This window comes from Spinacia oleracea, chromosome 3, assembly GCF_020520425.1.
Source record: "Spinacia oleracea cultivar Varoflay chromosome 3, BTI_SOV_V1, whole genome shotgun sequence".
In the NCBI taxonomy this organism is placed as follows: Eukaryota; Viridiplantae; Streptophyta; class Magnoliopsida; order Caryophyllales; family Amaranthaceae; genus Spinacia; species Spinacia oleracea.
Window position 1 is genome coordinate 147,293,054 of NC_079489.1, and position 20,163 is coordinate 147,313,216.

Sequence of the window (20,163 nt, forward strand, 5' to 3'; positions counted from 1 at the left end):
GGCCTGCGTCTTAGAATCCTTTGCTGCATACGAACCGTTAATTTGACTGATAATCAATAATGAATCACAACGTACCTCGAGTCGACGGATACTCATGTCGAGTGCTAGTGACAGCCCTAAGATCAAGGCTTCGTACTCCGCCTCGTTGTTGGTAGATTTGAACTCGCAATAGACAGATTGCACTATGGTGTCCGCTTGTGGCGACTTTAGCACAATACCCAGACCTGTCCCCCGTATGTTGGAGGAGCCGTCAGTGTGTAGGGTCCATGTTGAGGAGAGTCCATCATTGGTAAGCATGTTGACTTCCTTGTCGACTTCGTGTTGGATACTTGGGCTGAAGTCGGCCACAAAATCTGCTAGAGCCTGCCACTTGATGGTTGTGCGAGGTTCATACCTAAATGTCGTAGCAACCTAACTGTATTGCCCATTTGGACATCCTGCCAGATAACTCAGGTTTCCTCATGATTGACTTCATGGGATAGTTAGTTCTAACAATTATAGGGTGACATTCAAAATAAGGACGTAATTTAATAGAAGCGACAATTAGTGCTAATACAAGTTTTTCAAGATGTGAGTGCCTTGTTTCGGCGCTAAGTAAAGACTTACTAACGTAGTAGACGGGTAATTGCTTGCCGTCTTCTTCTCGTACCAGGACTGCACTGATGGTCGACTCTGTGACTGCGAGGTATACTTGTAATTCTTCGTCATCTTTTGGTTTCGACAGCAAAGGAGGCACTGACAAGTATTGTTTGAGTTGTTGCAACGCCGCTTCGTGTTGGTCGGTCAAGCTGAACTTCTTCTTTTTCCAGAGGATGTCGTAAAATAGTTTGCATTTGTCTGACAACCTTGAGATGAAACGGTTGAGAGCAGCCACTCTTCCTGCCAACTTTTGCACGTCTTTCTGATTTCGTAGCGACTGTAGGTTGATAATTGCACGGATCTGGTCGAGACTAGCTTCGGTGCCTCTTTGAGTGACCATGTAACCTAGAAATTTCCAGAGGAGACTCCAAACGAGCACTTGGTGGGATTGATTTTCATGTTGTATTCTCGTAAGACGTCGAAGGCTTGTTGGAGGTGTGAGATGTGATCTGAAGCTTTTTTGGATTTTACCAGCATGTCGTCGATGTAGACTTCCATGGTGTCTCCCAACTGCTTCCTGAACATCTTGTTGACTAGGCGTTGATAGGTTGCGCCGGTGTTCCTTAATCCGAAAGGCATGACTTTGTAACAATAAGTTCCGCGCTCTGTGATGAAAGCGGTTTTTTCCTGATCGTCTGGGTGCATCAGAATCTGGTTATACCCACTAAAGGCGTCCATAAAAGTGAGCATTTCATGCCCAGCAATGGCATCAACCATGGCGTCGATGTGGGGTAATGGGAAAGAATCTTTAGGGCATGCTTTGTTGATGTCGGTGAAGTATATGCAAACACGCCATTTCCCGTTCTTCTTTCTAACTACCACGACGTTGGCCAACCAATCTGGGTATTTGACTTCCCTGATCTTCCTAGTGTCCAGTAGCTGTTGGACCTTGTCATTGATGATTTGGTTGCGTTCTGGGGCGAACTTTCATCGTTTCTGCTTGACGGGTTTGTGATGTGGGTCGACACTGAGCTTGTGAGTGATGACGTCTAGACTGATACCCGGCATGTCTTCGTGGGACCATGCGAAACAATCTACGTTGGCTTTGAGAAATGTTATGAGCTCCGACCTGATGTCGTCAGGTACATCGCATCCAATAAAGACGACTTGTTCTGGCTTAGCAGGATCCAAGATGACTTCGTCGAGCTGTTCGGACTTGGGTTCTTTGTAACCTGTCGGGTCGGAACTGGGCTGTAGTTGCTATAATGAGGACTTGTTGGTGGCCGAGGGCTTCAGGGCCGCTTTGTAGCACTCTTTGGATTCTTGCTGATCTCCTTTGATTTCCTGAACCCCCCATCGAGTCGGGAACTTGATGGTTTAGTGGTATGTCGATGGGATGGCCTTCATGTCATGAGTCCAAAGCCTGCCCAAGATAATGTTGTAAGACGAAGGGCAACCAATAACACAAAATTTTACCTGTTGGTTGACCCCTTGGGCGTAGATGGGTAGAGTGACTTCTCCAAAGGTGGTCGTTTCTTCGCCACTGAATCCTATCAAGACTGTAGACTTCTTGACGACGTCCGTGTCTGGGTTAAGCCCCATCTCCTTAAGGGCATCGAGCATCATAACGTTGGTGGAGCTTCCGTTGTCGACCAAAACTCGTTTGATCATACAGTTTCTAACGGGGATGGATATTACCAGGCCGTCATGATGTTTGTCGGAGATGTCACCTGCATCAGATTCATCAAAAGATATGGGGGTTATATATTTTGCAGTTACAGCTCGGGTCGGTCTGTCGATCTCGTTTTCTCGAGCATATCTCTTCGCTGCAGAATAAGTCAAACCACAAAATGTCAGAACCTCCAGCAATAAAATTTACAGTTTTAGTATGAGGGGGAGGTGGAGGAGGTCGAGAAGGAGAATTTGAGTTATCTTTGCTGATGACGCCACGGGCTTTGTCTGACATAACGTCCTTGAGGTATCCGTTCTTCAGTAGGTAAGCCACTTCTCTTCTCAATGCTACGCACTCATTGGTAGTGTGGCCAATGTCGTCATGGAAGTCGCACCACTTTGAGGGGTCCTTCTTCGAGTCAGGTTTGCTGGACTTCGGCGGCCATTGCACCGCTTTCCCCATCTTCGAGAGGTGATTCATCAAACCTACAGTGTCAACACAAAAAGAATATTCGTTAATTCTTGGGGGCAGGTCGGGACTGTTCTTCCAGTCGGAGTCGTCGTCTTCTTCCACCACTGCTACGTGTTGGGGTCGGGAATAAGGGGAGTCGTCGTCTTCTTCCACCACTGCTACGTGTTGGGGTCGGGACTAACCGCGCAGGTCCTCAGTTTTCAAAAAATGAGATCTTCAAAACACAAACAGGCTCGCCATCTTTAGCCGGCGGGGTCTACGTCACAAACCGCGTAGGTCCTTATTTTCAAAAAAAACACAAACAAATTTCAAAATAGATTCGTCCACTTCTATCGGACGGGGTGTCCACCCTTAGCGGACAGGTTCGCCATCTTCAACCGGCGGGGTCTACGTCACAAACCGCGTAGGTCCTTATTTTCAAATTACAAAAACAGATTCGTCCACTTCTATCGGACGGGGTGTCCACCCTTAGCGGGCAGGCTCGCCATCTTTAGCCGGCGGGGTCTGCGTCACTAACCGCGCAGGTCCTTAGTCGCTGCAACGATAACTTTTTCTGGTTTTCCGTTTCTCCAAAAAAGAACGATGTGAGTAGCTTTCCCTTTTTCCAAAGATTGGTTTTCCGTTTTTCCAAAAAAGAACGGTGTGAGTAGCTTTCCCTTTTTCCAAAGATTTGTTTTCCGTTTTTTCCAAAAAAGAACGATGTGAGTAGCTTTCCCTTTTTCCAAAAGTTAAAAGAATGGTTTTCCGTTTTTTCCAAAAAAGAACGATGTGCTGGATTTTCCTTCGTTTTACGTCCCATAAAAACAAGGGGGTTTTCTCGTTTAGCTAACCCTGAAAATGAGAATCTTTAAAAACATTTTTACCTCGTGATTGGGCTTGGCCAGGCCCAATTACACTTTATAGCTTTGATTTCGAAAACATCTTTAGCTACTCCCAATGACAAAGTGAGGGAGTTTCTACGCACCTTTAGATCCTTCCAATGACAAAGTGAGGAAGTTTCTATACTATCCGTTGACAAATCCCAATGACACGTGAGGGATATGTCGACACTTCAAGTTATGACCCTTAAGTCAAATGTTATCACTCGGGGGCTCGTGAGACCCTCGCAAAAGCAGGTCACCATGACTTGTGTGGCGCACTCCGTCTAATACTTTGACCATCGTCTTACTCCAAGACTCAGTCAAAGTGGGGGCTAACTGTAGACACCTACTTTTGTCCCCATTCCCGAAAGGGAAGGTTCGATGATGAGAACATAAATCTCCACTTGACAACGCATCTCCTATAAAATAACGAATCTCAATTCCCCTTTTCATTTCACCCGAAACCTACTATTTATAGAAACCTGCTGTTTATGGAAACCTGCTAAAAATAGTAACTGCCGTAATGGGTAGTTGTTAAAAGTGGCAAGTCATAAAAGATAGAAACCTGTCAGAATTAGGTGTTGCACTCCAACATAAATCCTAAATGAGATAGAAATTGCGAGAGAATCCTATTCCTAATACGATTCGAAAATAAGAGTTACGTATTAATTAAAATCCTAACGAGCCTAGAGTTCGTAATGGGCCCAGATGCATTCCATCATAAAATTAATACGCACTAAAAGACTCGATTAAAGTCTCATACACTCTGGATTCTAAGAATCCGAATCTGACAAAGAAACGGCCCAAACATCAATTTCAACGCCCAGCCCTGGGCGCTGAAATTGCCTAGATCCTATTTTCAACGCCCAGAGCTGGGCGCCGAAATCTTTGACGCCCAGGCCTGGGCGCTGAAAATACCTGGGACGTGTTCTTTCCTAATTCCTCGTGGATTAGAGTTCTACAATTCTATCTTTCCACGAACTCTTTTCTATAAATAGGGCCCTAAGTTCGACGTGAAAAAGACACAACACACAATTATTATTCTGAGTATTGACTCTAAACCCCTAAGCCTAAGCCTCACGCTGCAAAACTGATTCACGCGTTCTGTCGCAATCGATCCAAAAATCGAACAGAACGTATCCTGTCCGTAATTTGAGATTCGTTAAATAAAAGGAGAAATAGCAAAGTCAAAGTGGTTAGTTTTCTGAGAACCGTGACGCACCTCTCAAGGGTGCGTCATAATGTGTCCCTTTTCCATGGTTTAATTGCTTTCCTCGCCCTTTTATGAACTGTTAAACTAATTAAATCTGATTGTTCTATCACGCCTAATAAAGATAATATGTTGGGAAATTGGATTATCATGCTAGGTCCCTTAAAACAATCTAAATCAGATAATCGCGATCGATCTAGTATTATATGTTGCATATTGTTAAAATCAACTCAGATTAGTTTAATAGTTAACGCATGTCCCTTCAATTATTTATGCTGAGCTAGTAAGGATATCCTGCCTCTGGAGTTATCGAAGAGCGAGTACTCCTCTCGGTAGTTACAGTCCCCCAAACCCTCAATCTCTATCTTGCGGGTGTATGTTGAGAGATCCCCACACCAGGGATCACAAGGGAACCTATGGCCGTCGTGGTCAAACATAATTGCACTCCCTTTATGTCACGATAACCGGATTTTGTCAGTTTTTCTCATTGTCGTTAAAAACTGAATGGCGACTCCTATATTACTAGTCAATTGGGTGTAAACTCACAGGAAATCCAATTACACTTGATTTGACAAAAAGAAACGTCACACCCACAAGGGACGAGGTCACGCATTAGCCTCGTGCTTTTTCGACCCCCTCACAGAACCACGAACAACTTTTAATACTCCATTTTCCATTACTATTTTGCAACCATTTTTCTCTAATAACCCAAGAGAAATAAGGTTTTTCCGCAAATCTGGGATGTGTCTCACATCCTTCAAGGTTATTATTGTTCTATCATCCATCTTGACTTGGATAGTACCTGACCCGACAGTCTTGCAAGCTTGATCATTTCCCATCAAAATTGTGCCACCGTCCAAACTTTGATAAGTTGTAAACCACTTTCTATTTGGGCACATATGGTGTGAAGCTCCTGAATCAAGCATCCACTTACCATATATTTCATTGCATTGTTCTGAAACGGAGTAACAATAATCTTCCTCGTTATTTGAGACAAAACTTGCCTCTTGTTTTCCTTGTTGTTTTCCTCTGGAGTTGTTGTTTTTGTCCGACCTCTTATTTGGGAAATTCGCTTTTAAATGTCCAAGCTCACCACATCTGAACATGGTCTTTCCGTAAGAGATCTAGATTTCGATCTAAACCTTCCTCCCTTGCCTCTTCCTCTTTCATTGGTCCTTCCTCTAGTTGTAAACAATCCCTGGCCTTGTTTCTTGTATTCTCCTCTACTGCTAGACATCATACCTCTTGTAGCAACCTTTCGAAGATCATCCGCTAAAAGTGATGTTCTAGTTTCATCCATGGTTAGAGTATCTCCCACAAGCATCAATGTTTGAACTAGATTTTCATAGGACTTTGGTAATGAAAGTAATAACATGAGCGCTTGGTCTTCCTCATCTATCTTCACATCTATATTCTATAAGTCTGATATAATCCTATCAAACTTATTGATATACTCCAGAATTGAGGCGCCTTCTTCCATCTTGCATGTGTACAATTTGGATTTTATATACATCCAGTTTGTTAGAGTTTTAGTCATAAAATTTGTCTCTAACTTTGTCCACATGCCAGCAGTCGTTGCTTCTTCATTTACCAAGAATGCAACATCCCTCTCAAGGCACAAAATTATGGTTGCTCGTGCTTCAAGATCTAACTCTTCCCAATCCCCATCCTTCATCTCTCCGGGTTTTTGTTCTTTTCCCGCTAGCGCTTTGTGCAGCTTTTGCGAAATTAGCAAATTTTTCATTTGCATCCTCCAATAGGGAAAATCATTTTTTCCATTGAACTTTTCAATTTCATACTTCGCAACTTTTACTGTCCACTAGTACGAGCCACTATAAATATTTTTCAAAATAAAAAAAATTACCACTTAATATTTTGAAGTTGGCTCTTGATACCAATTGTTAGAGCTCGCAGCAGAAATTTGGCTTCTACCAGATAATATGAAATCGATACCAATAATATTTTGTGGATAAACAAACAACCCTTATGAAGGAAATAATAAATATAACGTAAGAAAATATAAACTTTTCTTAAACTAAATTTTTTTGATGTGAATTGTATTTAATTAATTCTACATTACACTTCTACACATTTATAAAGAATTAAAAAACTAATTAAACAATGGTTTACATTGTTTCTATAACAACCAACAATCTTGTTTCCTATAATTAAGTAAACATTAACAATAGAAATTCCATTTTAAGAAATTCCATTTTATTATCTCCTTATGTTTCTCTTGTCGGTTCACATTTCTCACATTTCTTATACACAAGATTTATTTACGGACATCACAAACATTACGGAGGCCGGGTACAAACTATAAAAGTTTCAATTTGGTTGTTGTCACATATTTCTTCTTTAGGGTTATATAGAAGCTTCGTAATGTGCAAAGTACAGTTTTTGGAGAAATGGAAAAATTGGGCAGTCCCTTATTTGATTTGGCTAGAATTCAAGCTGCCACGGATAACTTCTCTGAGAAACATAATCTAGGAGAAGGTGGTTTTGGCCTTGTCGTAATAGCTTTTGTTAGTCATGTGAGGCGTGGTGCGTTTATTATAAGACTTTAGGATTATTTTCACTTGTAAATAGGTTATTTATATTTACAATTTCAATTACTTTGTAATTATAGAAGAGTTACTTTTAATCAAGTTACTTATTCACTCTAAATATTAGGAGGATACTTTAATATTTTACAGGATTACTTTTTATATGTTAATTGTGTTACTTTTAAACAATACGCCACAAATATTACTAAGGGTTATTAGTTCTATTTAAAATTAGAGTTCTTTTTATTGTTTTAGAGTAATTACTCTTAATCAAGTTATATCTTCATCTAAAACATTAGGATGTTACTGTTTTTTTTAGGGGACATTAGGATGTTACTTTTAATGTGTATTAAGAGTACTTTTTGTTTGTTAAACCAAATATAATCGGAAAGTAACAACAGGAAAAAAATGTTTCTGCCCCATCGAAGCCGCAAAATTCCATGCCCAACATGGATTGTGCAGTCAACGGAACCATTGTTCGAACAAACACCTATGCGCCATTAATACTCCCAATTTATATATATCCAAACGCTCTGGGCCGTATTACTTGATTACCGAACGAGTCATACCACGCTACATCATCAAGTTGATGGTGTGGCTTGCCACATAGAGCCATGAGGTTCATATATACACTCCCTATTAGGCAAAAAGAACGTAAAATTTTTACCAACAATACAAATAAAATATTATATATATATATATATATATATATATATATATATATATATATATATATATATATATATATATATATATATATATACATATAATATATATATATATATGGAGTACTACGCGTCAATAATAAGCAAATAATTTTTTACTCCCCCCGTCCCGGAATACTTGCACCGGTTTCATAAAGCCATCCCGGATTACTTGCACCGTGTCTATTAATGGTAAACTTTTATTTATATTATATCAACTACCCTATTCACATGTCATTTTGTAGTCTAATGCACCCTCCCCCCTATCCTACCCCCTTTAAAAAGTTGACACATATCTCTTATCTATATTAAAAAATACTCCACTATTAACCATCATCTAATTAAATGATAAGTCAATAATACATCAATACCTAGTATTTTAAAAACATAATCATCTCCATTTCAAGGACACATAAGCAAGGCAACAACATTTTGAAGACACGTGGCCTTCAATCCTCCCTTTCAGCTTCTATAACCTCCAAATTTAATCAATTTAATTCAACGAAGTAATTATTAATTTCTTCAATTCTAAACTTCTCATCTTCTCCCTCCACCTTCCCTTCCAATGTAACTGAATTGAGTTTGTCATTTAACTCATAACATCCCTTACAAATTCAACATCCCTTATAAGTACCTCATTTGCAGATACTCACTTGGATTGCATTTCTCATCCCAAACTATCAAGGCACAATTGAACATTGTCGGCTGCCTCAAGATCTCTGGTGACTTTCTATCTCTTTCACTCTATTTTAAGTTGAATTTCATTTATATGTATATACGAGCAGTTGATAGTTGATATTTTTACTGCTGGTTCATAATTATTATTGAAATCAATGTGCAGAATTCAACAATAAGATATTCTATCAAAAGATTGGATTATAAGGTGAAAAGGGACCATATTAAACAAGGGGGTGATGAGAAACTGTTTTAAATTTTTGGAAAATGGTTTCAGTTGTGAGAGACTATTTTCTAGAATTTTAGACAGCAAAATTATTGCTCCATCTCAAATGAAACCATTCTTTTGCTGGTTTAAATTGGCATTCTCTTTGTAAATATATGCATTCGTAGGTAGATTGCCGTTATTTTTTATTTTAAGCATTATAATAGCAGCTTTTGCAATTGTGCTTAATGTAACTTATCATTTGTTTGAAAAATTGTAGTTTCTGCCTCAAAAATTAGTTTCAAGTGAATAAAAGCCCGTGCGAAGAACGGACCCACAAGCTAGTTGTATTAAATTTTTTGCCGATCAAATCGGTTCAAGTATTCCGGGACGGAAGGAGTAATAGTTATCCTAGAGTGTGGCAGGTAATTCAATTTTCTCATTTCTTCACGTAATTGCTACCTTATTTCATATGTCAACACTTTATCTCCTTTAACCTAAAGATAACACTTCAGGTCACTCTGAGGCACAATACGACCTACCAGTCTACCACAAGCACAAAATTTGTGGGTTGGGTTGGGTGCTGACCGCATTTTTTTGGACATGTTGCGAGGAAGACAAAAGATAAGGGGAAGACTTTTTTATGCTAATGTTCTTTTTGAATTGTCCTCGCTTAGAGGAGCAGGACCCCTAGAGTTGAGAGAACGTTCTCATATTTAAAATCAGTGATAGAATACCTTGAGCAAGCTATAGCGTGGTACTAACCAACAACGATTTTCGAGCTATCAGGCTACGTAGTCACTTAAGCGAGTAAGCACAAACTTCGCTTTATAGAAAAAGCACGACAAGGCACGACCCAACCCAATAAATATAATGAATTAGGCATAGACACAAAGGCTTCGCACAACCCAACACAAGGGCATGTAGGCTAGGGTCTTGCCTAGACCACCCTTTTGAAATTTTCAACTCGACACGAAACAGGTGACCTTGGATGGTCAGGTCCATTCAGGCGTATGACACACGAGCTCGGCACAAAGCACGACCAACAATCATCCTTACTTTAACACCATCACTGATCACCTAGTTTGACTTTTGTTACCCCTTTGATACCCCAAATCCCCAATCCAAGTGTGACCTAACAGTATATAAATTTAAAAAATTGGTACACAGCACTACATACATGATACATCTATTGTGCTTGTTTCTGAGTAACAAGTTCTACCCTGATTTGAATATGCAAAGGAGCTATATATAATTACAGGTCATGAACTCCCTTTGGCTCTACAAACACATACATAGACTACAAAGAATGCTTGGACAGGCTGGTGCCTGAGAAATTGAAAAAAGGGAAAGCTTACTACTCTACAGTTCATGTAGTACACAAGAGAATTTATGGCATTTGGTATACTGCATGACAATGCAGACGTGTTATACCTAATTCGCAAGGTTAAAGAAACTCTTTGTGCTTCTGATCTTTCACTCAGGGTGTTCAAAATCTAAGAGCACCAAACCAATAGGGCGGCCTCAAATTTCTTTACTCTTAGTCGCTGCTTCTGTAACTTTGGGGCCATCATAGGCAGAGAGAAAGAAGGTATTTTGGTTCTTCTGCAAATATCTGAACACAAAACCCAATTAATATAACAGGGTGTGGAAAGGTAGTAATTTTAGGCTCCGTTTAGTAGGGTGTAAAATTTTTCATGAAAAACGATTTTCCCCTTTACATCATTTTACGTTGTTTGGTTTGGCAAGGGATGAAAAACAATTTTCCATAACTCCCTTAAAGGTGGTAAAACCTTTTCCAATTGAAAGGGAAGGAAACCACTTTTCCACCTTTCTTCCTTACCTCCCTCTACCTTCTTCCCCTCAATCTTCACCATCTTCTCCCATTTTCTTTTAAGGAACCAAACAAAGGAAAACTAGTTTGGAAATTGTGTTTTCCCTTGGAAAATGTTTTCCATGGAAAATCATTTTACATTGAAAAAGTTTTACACCAAACCAAACGGAGCCTTAGCCAGGATACCATACCTGAGAAAATCAACTAATTTTTGCTGCAAGCGAGTCATTGTCTCGTCTTCAATTTTTACATAGGCTAACAGCTCCGGCAATTTGACTGCAATCAGACAGTCAGACAGAGTCTATTAGAATACGTAAGATCTTATAACCAACACTACATTAAACTGTTTCAAGAAACTTAAACATGGATGGACAACAGCACAAAGGCACTTCTTCGGTCAGGTTTTCCACAATCCATAGGAGAAAATACAAGGGAGTCAGATGTCAGTCACCAGATTCAGAATACCAAACAGACATCCCTTTTGAGAAGAAAAAAAGTCCTAAAAAAGGTTTGTTTCCCAGTTCCTATCACACCACCAACAATTCTATTTTTCAAGAGGAATTTTAAATAATGGAAAGTGATGAATTGGCTTGAGGCAGTGGTGATTGCCAGATTAATGCAGGTCTGAGATTGATAAGATATTAAAAACGGAAAAGGAATGTTTATGACTTGGCACTAAACAGTGCCACCAGAGTCAGTCCTGCGACAGCTCAGCAGGCAACAAATAAATGACAATGAATTTAACACAAATGAAATGAAGGGAAAAAATCACAAGGTTTAGCGTACCAAACAGACGCAGTAGATGTTCTGCCCCATATACAGTTGATGGGGGTACATTATTAGTTACAGCCCCGTGATATTGCTGCCTCTCCTTTTTGTACAAAAGCATCAATGGCAATGCTTTGTCAAAATAACAACGTAATCCATTCAAAATTTCTGTAATTGAATCAGTCATCCTACAAAAGAAAGAAAAGAAAATAAATATAGTAAACTCAACAACTTCACTGAAGAAGCACTATGGATTTAACTAGACAACTAGTACAGGATAGAAAGACCCAGAAGCCAGCATTACAAATATGTATCATCTCCATTATACGAGTATGTAGCAAGGTCATCATAAAGTCCACAAGCTAGAATGCTTAAATTAGAAAAATGCAGCACGAGATACTTGTGTGTTTGTTCATCAAGACCTACTGGAAACACGGTGGTATTGGCATATTTCAAAGAAGATACGAAGACACTATTGGTTTCAATTTCCAACTCCTTGAAGAGATCGATAATTAAAGACTTAAATAAAGTTTAAACAACAAATATGAGCAACATGCAAAAATTATGCAAAAACAATCTAAGTCTTTATACTATAAACTTCCTTTGTTTCAAGAGCACCTTGATGTGATCATCCGATCCTATGCTACTCGGAAATAGTGACAAAAAACTTTTGGTCCAAGAGTGCTTTGCAAAGTGATAGTCACTCTAGCTAGTATAATTTTATTCATCGTCAAAAAGCACAATATCATTGGAGAAAGTTATTTGCATTTCATTGGGAGTCTTGGATTCAACTCTCATAGTTTTACTTTTTCGGCTGATCTACTTCCTCTCTGTGGAGTTTAGAAGGGCTATGAGTAAATAGCTGCTGCAATTTCGTGTTACATTTCGTCGGTATAGAATGTGTAAATCTTCTCAAGGGCCACTTTACCAGGCGTCTTGACTTAAGACAGGATACCCTACTTAGATCCCTGTGGACTAGGTCATCTTGAGCTTTCATGAGTTACACAATTCCAGCACCAGTTAATAGAAAAGAAATTGAATATGAAAATTAATATACAGAATGAGTTGCACCCAGCAACAGAGACATTGTACAATAACAGGAAAAGTGACTGAGCAAGTTAGACACATGTAACAACTTACATGCCATCCTTTCTTGTTCTATACTCAAGATACTTCTTCAATAAATCATCCACATTTGGAGAGCGAGGCAGTTTAACTAGCTGCAGGGAAGGGTATTGAGATAAATGAATATATAAATTAAATAAGGCAAACATCAGCCAAAATTTGAGAGGAAATGAGTACTTCCTCCATTCTATATAGTTACAACACTTTCCTAAATAGAAATGTCACAATAGTTGCAACACACCTAAAATGTAAACATTTTTTTACCCAAAGTTACAATTTTACACCTAAGATGGAGTAAGTAATGTGAATAAAGTGGTTGTGGCCCTACTCAAGTACCACTTTCTTAAATACCGTGTAAAAGGGTATGTTGCAACAATAAAGAATCGGAGGAAGTACATAATAGAGCAAGAAAACCGATTCAAACAAACATGGTATGGTAGGCCCATGGCCATTCATGATAAAAGGCTCTCATTAATTTTGTTGTTCCTAGGACTGTGATCACATAATATGGTCCCATTCATGATAAAAAACAATCATCAAGATCGAGAGTTAAAACTACCCCAAGCATAACTCTTTCTCCTCTCCCTTGTCATCATAAGCATCTTGGTGCACGGGAAGTGAGGGGATACAAAACCAACAACATTACACCAATGCTTCTAGAGAAGTGCCGGAGCTTCTTGAGGTTAAAAGTTCTTTCCAAATCACCAAGAATGTCAATTGCAACAGATACATCAATTTGCATTAAAACCAGAAAGAGCAATAACCACTAGGTCTCCTCCTGAATCCCGATCATTCACAGAAAATACTTAATACAATAACCTTTCTTCTCAATTTTTAATTAATCCCTCCTCACAGGAAAATAAAATTCATATTGTCTCTCCTAACGATCTACTGCATCACTGGTACTCAAATAAGCAATTTTTATATGCTCTATGCCCCTTCTCTACATGGCTCAAGTTGGAGGCATTAAAGTACAAATCATAATTCATATCACAGTACCATTTAGGAAACACAACCATATTTCAGATCGACATCCCAAAATTGTAAGAGTGAATATTACATTATTACTTCAGGGTGGAGTTTTTACTTCTATGTCCCCATACCTTATCCTTTTGTGTAACAAGTTCCCAATCATCTACCAATTGCTTCTTCAACATTGATGGAATCTGGATCTTCACAAGTTTTTCTGCAGAGACACTTTCCTTCTAGAAAATATGAAACAGTATCCATTAACTTCAAAAATATCAGAAACAAGTTTTCTGTAACATATAGAAGGACACTGAGACAGCAGCTTCCATTTCAAAACAGATAAACCCACTTATATACATAAAGTGATTCATGGGAGAAAAAAATCAACCTACTATGCAAAATTTTGACATTATAATTAGCATACATATACACCCTGGGGTGATTCAGTAAGGTGAAAATAAAGAGACAGCAAATAAATCGGGGGTGGGGCGGGGCCGTGGGGGGATAATACACATATTCAAAGGCAAAAATACGAGAATATTTTCTAAAACATAGAAAGAAAATATGTAGATGGAGTTTGTAGCAAGGCTAGCAAGGGAATGAATTTTAGAGCAAGAGATATGAAAGTGCCATTTGACTTTTCAATTTCACTACAAGAACAATGTTACTTAGACTTGGGTACTGTGTCGGACAGGGGTACGTGTCCAAGTGTCCGGCCCAACTAAATTATGAAAAAATTCTATGATTATAGCCCAAAATGAAGTGTTGAAGTGTCCATACTCATGTTTGAGTGTTGAGGATCCGCATCCGACACAGGTAATGGAGGTAAAAATGAAGCAAGTAACACCGGAAAGAAGTAATCTTACTATGTGACAATGAAAACAAAAGCAAGTTCTCAATCAGACTCGAAGCATGCAAAAAAATGGGAAAATAGGTGGATTAGAGCTTAAACAGCTAAAAATCACTGATTGAATTGTCAAAAAAAAGTGTGCCCAACAAATTCATCCTAGAAAGAAAATTTACGCAACCAATTTAGCAGCAGCAAACAGTATTTTCAGAGTTGTCATGAACAAGAACTGAAGAAGAAGAGGCACCAAAACAGGAGGCTCTGCGCAAATGCTGCAATACTGTACAGATTGAATGATATTTTTACTCGTTTACTTCCATTTTTCCTGAGAAACTTATGTGGAGAGTTGTCATGACAGTAGGACTAGTTTTTACTGGTGAACTATTACCCCCTCATGTCTGAGAAATTCAGTAACCCTATGTGGTATGTATTGAAAACCAAAACAATAAATGAAAATTGAAAGGTAGAGAAGATAAGGGAAGAAATACTGCTAGGAAGAAAAGTGGAGTCTTTGGATAATCACATGAGAGGAAGAAGATTTGGATTCAAACTTGAGTATGCCCCAAGAAAGAGGAGACAGCACCACTGCATTCTATACTCAAAAGAACGGAAAAATAATATGGAGAATGTGACATACAATTAGAACATTTGGAACAACGCAATTAGGAATTAACATCTTTCATTATAAATTCAAGTAATGTAGGCAGCAAGCTTTGGTAGAAACAAACCTCATCACCCTTTCGCTTTTTCCCTTTTGCCACTGCAGAAAATTGCAAACACAAATATAAATATTTTGATAAAAAAAACTTACTTCTTAAGAGGAATAAAAAAGTGCCTCATTCACAATGAAAATATAGTAATCATATTACAAAACCTACAAGCTACAAGTATTTGAAAAGAAGCATATTAAGGATATCCAGAGAGATGGAAAAACGTAAATTCAGTAGAACGATGAAAAAAAAGGGAAATTCTCCATAGTACCCCAAGGGTTTTTGGCCTTTTGTCATTCCTTACTCTACTCCGTAGTCTACAAAGAGGTTCTGTTTCATTGGTTCTGGCAACGATCGATGTTCCCAGAAGTCTAGAGAATTAGTAAGAGCATAGTAGCATAGAGGGCAGGTAAAAAAATCATGCCCCTTTAATTTACTACAGCAAGCATTTGTTCTAAGAAGAGGGGTACAAAAAATCAGGATGTCACTCTTCACCTCCATCCACAAACTGGAAAGACAAAAGAAAGAAAACGAATATACTCTGAACTCAAAAATCATTTTGGATGGACAAGATAATAGTCTTTAGTAATATAACTAATTAAAGTACTAAAAAAATAATTTATGTAAAGCTACTAGCATTACCATTGCTCTTGACGTCTTCTTTATCCACTTTTGCATCTACAACCAGAAATCAAAGAAAACCATTAAAGAAATTAAGCTTGATTGAAAACACAAAATTGCTTCTGTCAAGCACAATACTAAACCAATTATACTCATGTCATGTCAGTTCTCCGCCAAGGATGCAAAAGAACTATCACCATAAGTCCCCAAGACTGTCCTAAGAGGCTTAGCAGAATTCAGTTAACAGGAAGGATACCTATTGGCAAGCTATCAATAAGACCATTTGTACAAAAAAAAATCAACCCTTTGCAGACTACAAAGTAGAGAATATTTCCTGGTTACACGACATACACCATAACATTTTCTAAGACTAGAGCTCCTATATACTATGCAAATCTTTAAAGTAGGTTAAAAAGTATCAAAATCTCTTGGATTGTAATCACAGGGCTGTGAAAAAAATCCGGAAAACCGAACTGAAAAAGCAGGTAACATAACCAAAATATTAGGTTATGGTCGGCCATTTTTCATTTTTAAAAAACCCGAACTGAATTTGTGGATAACAGAATCGAAAAGTGGGTAACTGAACCAACCGAATTTAAAATTTTGAATTATAAACTTTTTTACCCATCTTTATCCTCTCATTTATTTAACTGCATTGAAAATTTTATCTTTTAATTTTCCTCCTCATTAACCCTCTCATTTTATCCCCCCTCCCTGCTTCCCACAGTTCCCAGCACCCAGCACCCAGCCACCCGAAAAGTCAAAATTAGGATTTGAATTTTTGATGCAGCTAATATATTTCCTTAAATAAAATATATTGCATTCAACTTTTCAACTTACTCATACTAAAACGTATTGCATTTAGCTAAGGAACATATTTACAGGTTGCATTTTTTCAAGTGGCTTTAAAGTTTTAAACAAAGGTGCAAATTAATATGAACCATTACCCGACAGGAAAAAGAAAAAGAAAAACCAATACCCGAATATGCGGGTACCAAATGTTTCGGATATGGTTTAGGGGTGATATTCTTGCAACCCGAAAGTAACGGTTACGCGAAAAAAGTTCTTAAAGGATAACCGGTTAACTGTACCCGAATTCGCACACCCCATCACAAAGTGGTCATTCTCTTAATATTTTAATAACATCCAGTGACTAGATCCAATAATAGAGATATCCAAGGGTTCTCGTCAAAAGCAACATAATTGGTCCATAAAATGACAGTGGAATCATGATCATTAACATGGTGAGCAAGTAGTCTAGAAGTCTATAAACTATATGAAGGCTCTGTAATTTGTAAATCAGAAAAGAGACTCCTAAAACAGCTCATATAACTGCAACACTTTAATGTAAGCTCAAAACCCATAAGCATTAAGGATACCTGATGTAGCTGATTACATGAAGTGCAATCAATTAGCTGATACTAGAACAAATTAGTCGTCACTGTCATATAATTCACACATGCTTGTACATGACCTATTCATGAAATACTTACTAAAATATTAAAATAAAATAAAAACTACTACGTAGTTTTCAACTTGATACAGGTCAACTTCAGAAAGAAATTCAACAAATTGCAAAGGCGGGTATAAAAAGAAATGGTCAATTTGATGAACAGAATCAATATTTACTTGTAAGAAGTTGCTAACCAGTAGAACTTTTGGGCTTTGTCTGATTGGAACGTCCAGTCCTATTTTGCTTGTCTGCACCTTGCTTCTTCTCCAGAGCCTGCTGTTTTTGGATATTTTCATCCGTAATTTTCATCAGGCGATCCATGCCAACCCATTCATCCCAACTGTTGAAAACAAGTGCATGAAATTTAACAAATCTCTATCCAACTCCCTCGTAAGGACCAGTCAGATATCAGATAATAGACCGATAAAAGCAGTTCAACTATCATTACCACTGTTTCAACTTTCAAGGGATTAAACTTGGATGAAAGCCAAAATCAATAGACTTGTATTACATCACAAATACAGAATCAGATCGACTCCACATGAAAGTCTCATTAATTATTCTGGGAGTTAACATTTGAGTCAAGCGGGATCGAAGGAAGCCATTTTTATAGAGTCCAAACAAAAACATGATATAAAGACACAAAGGAGCAAAAAAAAAGAAAAAACTAGCATAACCTTATATCAATAGGCGTCAAAGGGAATTACTTACTTTTTGTTCCAACCCTGCAATTGAGAAAAGATATAAGCATCAATCAGTAATTCCGTCATGACTAATATTCTGAGTGCACCAAGATTAACAGATGCTAAAAACGATAAAGGAACGGAGTTTTCAAGGCAACGTGAGGTCCAACAACGTTGAAGTACAAAGTTGTTTCTGCTAACGTAAGACGGCATGATGAACAAATGAAATGTAAGAATAGGTACTTACAAGGTAATGAACAAAATAACGCCATTCTTTTTTACGAAACTCAGTCTTTTGAACCTGGTAACATCACATGGCTCATCAGATTGGCGCATCAGATTAGCGCATGCACAGAAAAATATATAAGCACAGAACTTGTAAACATAGCACAAAAGGTTTCGTGATGTTCACCTAGTCTAAATCCCACATTCCCACCCTTTGTGCAACCAAAGATGGAGGACGGAGATGAAGATAGCCTTCTCTCTAATCTTATTGGCAAGTATATCTTCTTGAAAGCCCAACAAAAAGAATTACGGTCTATAATTATATTTTTCTACTTCAGAATAGCATACCAGGATTCTTTTTAATATCCAGGGTTCCCTCTATCAACCTAAAACAAATTTAATTATAATATCTTCTGTTTCAGAGCATGAATCAGGCAAAGTCTTTGTATAAATCAACCCGAAGGATAATTGCTAAATATATGTCATAGCACTCTTGAGTTTTAGATTGCATAAAGTAGTGAAACAATAAGCCAGCTTGACCATTGCAGAGGGGAAAAAAACAACCTCCCAGCCTATACTTGGTTGACTAGCTTGCCATCAGAGCTGCCCAAATACACTTTGGGGTCAAAAGTGTACATGCTACCATTGCCCAAGTCCATGGAAATTGGTGTTGTCAAGGTTGGACAGTGAGACCATTGGGTGTCCCAATTATATAATGTTTCTTCAACTTCAAAGTTCCAAAGTTTGTAGCATTTCAAACACATTTTAGTGCAAGCTCTGCCAAACAGAGAACTAATAGGAGTACAGGACCAAATATCAATCCTACTACAATGCCACAACAGATGAAATATTGCTTCACACTTTCAATGTTATGTTAAAATTGTCATTAAGAACTTCAAAACTTACACTTAGATCACAGCAAACGAAACAAACTTTAGGTCCGTCCATGTGATTTCTTACTAGTGTCCTTAACAGTTAACATGGTCTAAAAATATGAATTATGTGAATGAATTTTTCCACGATTGAAATTTATATTGGCATCAACACAATGTTTATAACTTAAAAGTGAATTCATCAATTTTCACAAACAACAAACGATAAAGATTACAATTGTCCTCAGTCATCGGAAAATTAATAAGTTGCATATTCAATCAGCCACACTCGGATAAACTCGAATTCCAATTGAAATTTCACCAAATTCAATAGTGCGGACAAACTTGATGCCGGTATCTACATTTCTCCTAAATTTCCACAGCTACTTGAAATCTAAACACGCTCATTATCAATAGTTCAAATCACGCAAAACCTAACCTATAACAATAATAATACATTCCAATACTACCTAATTTCTTTACCTATTGAATCGAACAGAGCAAACACACCAGAAAATTCAATTCGACAACTTCAATTTAGCAAATACATATTGATTTCAATCAAGAACGCTGAATTAGAAGAAAAAAAAGTGAGAAATAATTTCAGTAAAATACAGGCGGAAGTCAAGAGAGGAGAGAGTAACCTTGGCTTCGTAGATGCGAGGACCGTGATAAGCGAGGACCTTCTCGCCTTCTGTGTAAAGGCCGGGCTTAGGATCCGGAACACCGCCGTTAGAGGAGTCGCTACCACCAGCGTTAGCGCCGGAATCGTCCTTTCCGCCGGTGTTGGAGCTTCCCATCTTACTCCTCCCTCGCTTTCCCCGCTCAAGCACACTCGATCCACTCAGAAGCCACTTAAACTGCTTGTCTGGACTCTTTTTGTTCGTTTCTTTTTTTAATCAGGTAACTGGGTAACTAACTGTGACTCTGTGAGGCATCAGGCATGCTTATCGTTATTAAAGATGGCTCTGTACCGGGCTGATTAGTGAACTTAGGTTTAGGCACGAAAGTCCGGTCATAGAAACGTGAGTCTGGGTCGTGCTTTGGCCACCTTTTTGAAATTTTGGTATGGATCGACGCGAAGTAAGTGGTATTGGAGTGGGTCTTGGAGTGGGTTGGGGTTGTTTAAGGCCG

The 20,163-nt window shown here is 38.3% G+C and overlaps 1 protein-coding gene across 2 annotated transcripts; it reads right to left on the bottom strand.

The window, feature by feature from the left end:
* Window positions 1-10,053: 10,053 nt before the first annotated feature.
* On the bottom strand, window positions 10,054-19,944 carry LOC110791879 (protein MRG1). 2 transcript variants are annotated; one of them, XM_021996649.2, is made up of 11 exons: window positions 19,674-19,944; window positions 18,180-18,233; window positions 17,961-17,974; window positions 17,444-17,589; window positions 15,818-15,853; window positions 15,194-15,225; window positions 13,753-13,854; window positions 12,665-12,744; window positions 11,543-11,712; window positions 10,948-11,032; window positions 10,054-10,537 (listed from the first exon to the last, which is right to left on the bottom strand). In XM_021996649.2, exons 1-11 carry the CDS (start codon window positions 19,827-19,829, stop codon window positions 10,447-10,449), a joined length of 966 nt encoding a protein of 321 aa, XP_021852341.1. In that variant the 5' UTR covers window positions 19,830-19,944; the 3' UTR covers window positions 10,054-10,446. The 2 variants fall into 2 exon arrangements, with proteins under 2 accessions (XP_021852341.1, XP_056696876.1); XM_056840898.1 differs by lacking the exon at window positions 18,180-18,233.
* Window positions 19,945-20,163: the final 219 nt, after the last annotated feature.